General features: G+C 35.3%; 1 protein-coding gene across 1 annotated transcript in view; it reads left to right on the top strand.

Annotated features, from left to right (window-relative positions):
* LOC104626288 (dnaJ homolog subfamily B member 6) overlaps positions 1-227 on the top strand; it is a gene marked incomplete at its 3' end in the record, with an annotated part of 4,914 nt that extends 4,687 nt beyond the window's left edge. Inside the window, exon 4 of the mRNA XM_010294172.1 lies at positions 117-227. Within this exon, the coding sequence (XP_010292474.1) occupies positions 117-227 (111 nt within the window). The remainder of the gene's footprint in view (positions 1-116) is intronic.
* Positions 228-695: the final 468 nt, after the last annotated feature.

The following is a 695-nucleotide window of genomic DNA, read 5'->3' as shown; positions in this document are numbered from 1 at the left end:
GGGAAAGAGAAATTTTAGAAATGTGTTTATATTTTTAAATGATTCAAATACCATATAGGTCTGAACTTTTCTTGTTAGTAAGAATGTATGAGGATAATTGAAACTTCTTTTTGCAGGTGGAAATCATCACGATAATCCGTTTGAATTTGGATTTACATTCCGTAACCCAGAAGATGTCTTCAGGGAGTTTTTTGGTGGAAGGGACCCCTTTTCATTTGATTTCTTTGGTAAGTAATCCACTGGTTTTAGTTAAGTGTGTCTAAAGTATGGCTAAAACTTTGCTATTATGAAACAAACACAGCTAATGCAGCTTTATTAGAAATGGCTCTGAACACTGGAGGTAAACAATTGGTATTTTGTATTATACTTAAAATTTTTGTTTCCTTCCTACCTGTTTCTTCTTGGTTGATTTGATAGTACAGAACGGATATGGCTTGCCAATTCATGTTTTGTTTGAAGGCCTGGTTTAAAAAGACATAAAATCATGGCTGCTATGTCTCTGTAGGTTGGAAGGAACTGACATTCAACAGAAGTAGTATACACTGGAATTCCCACTTGAGAGTTTGACTGGGCAAACTTAGTCTGTTGAATTTGATCTCTTTTGATCTGTAAACATTCAATGTAGCTTTGAGAGCTTCTGAACTGGCCAGGTTAACTGTTACAACATGGCTTTCACTGTGAACTTGTATCATAGC

This window comes from Phaethon lepturus, unplaced genomic scaffold (assembly GCF_000687285.1).
Source record: "Phaethon lepturus isolate BGI_N335 unplaced genomic scaffold, ASM68728v1 scaffold40639, whole genome shotgun sequence".
Lineage (NCBI taxonomy): Eukaryota > Metazoa > Chordata > Aves > Phaethontiformes > Phaethontidae > Phaethon > Phaethon lepturus.
Note: the sequence above shows the minus strand (reverse complement) of the source record. Positions and strands in the feature narration are given on the sequence as shown.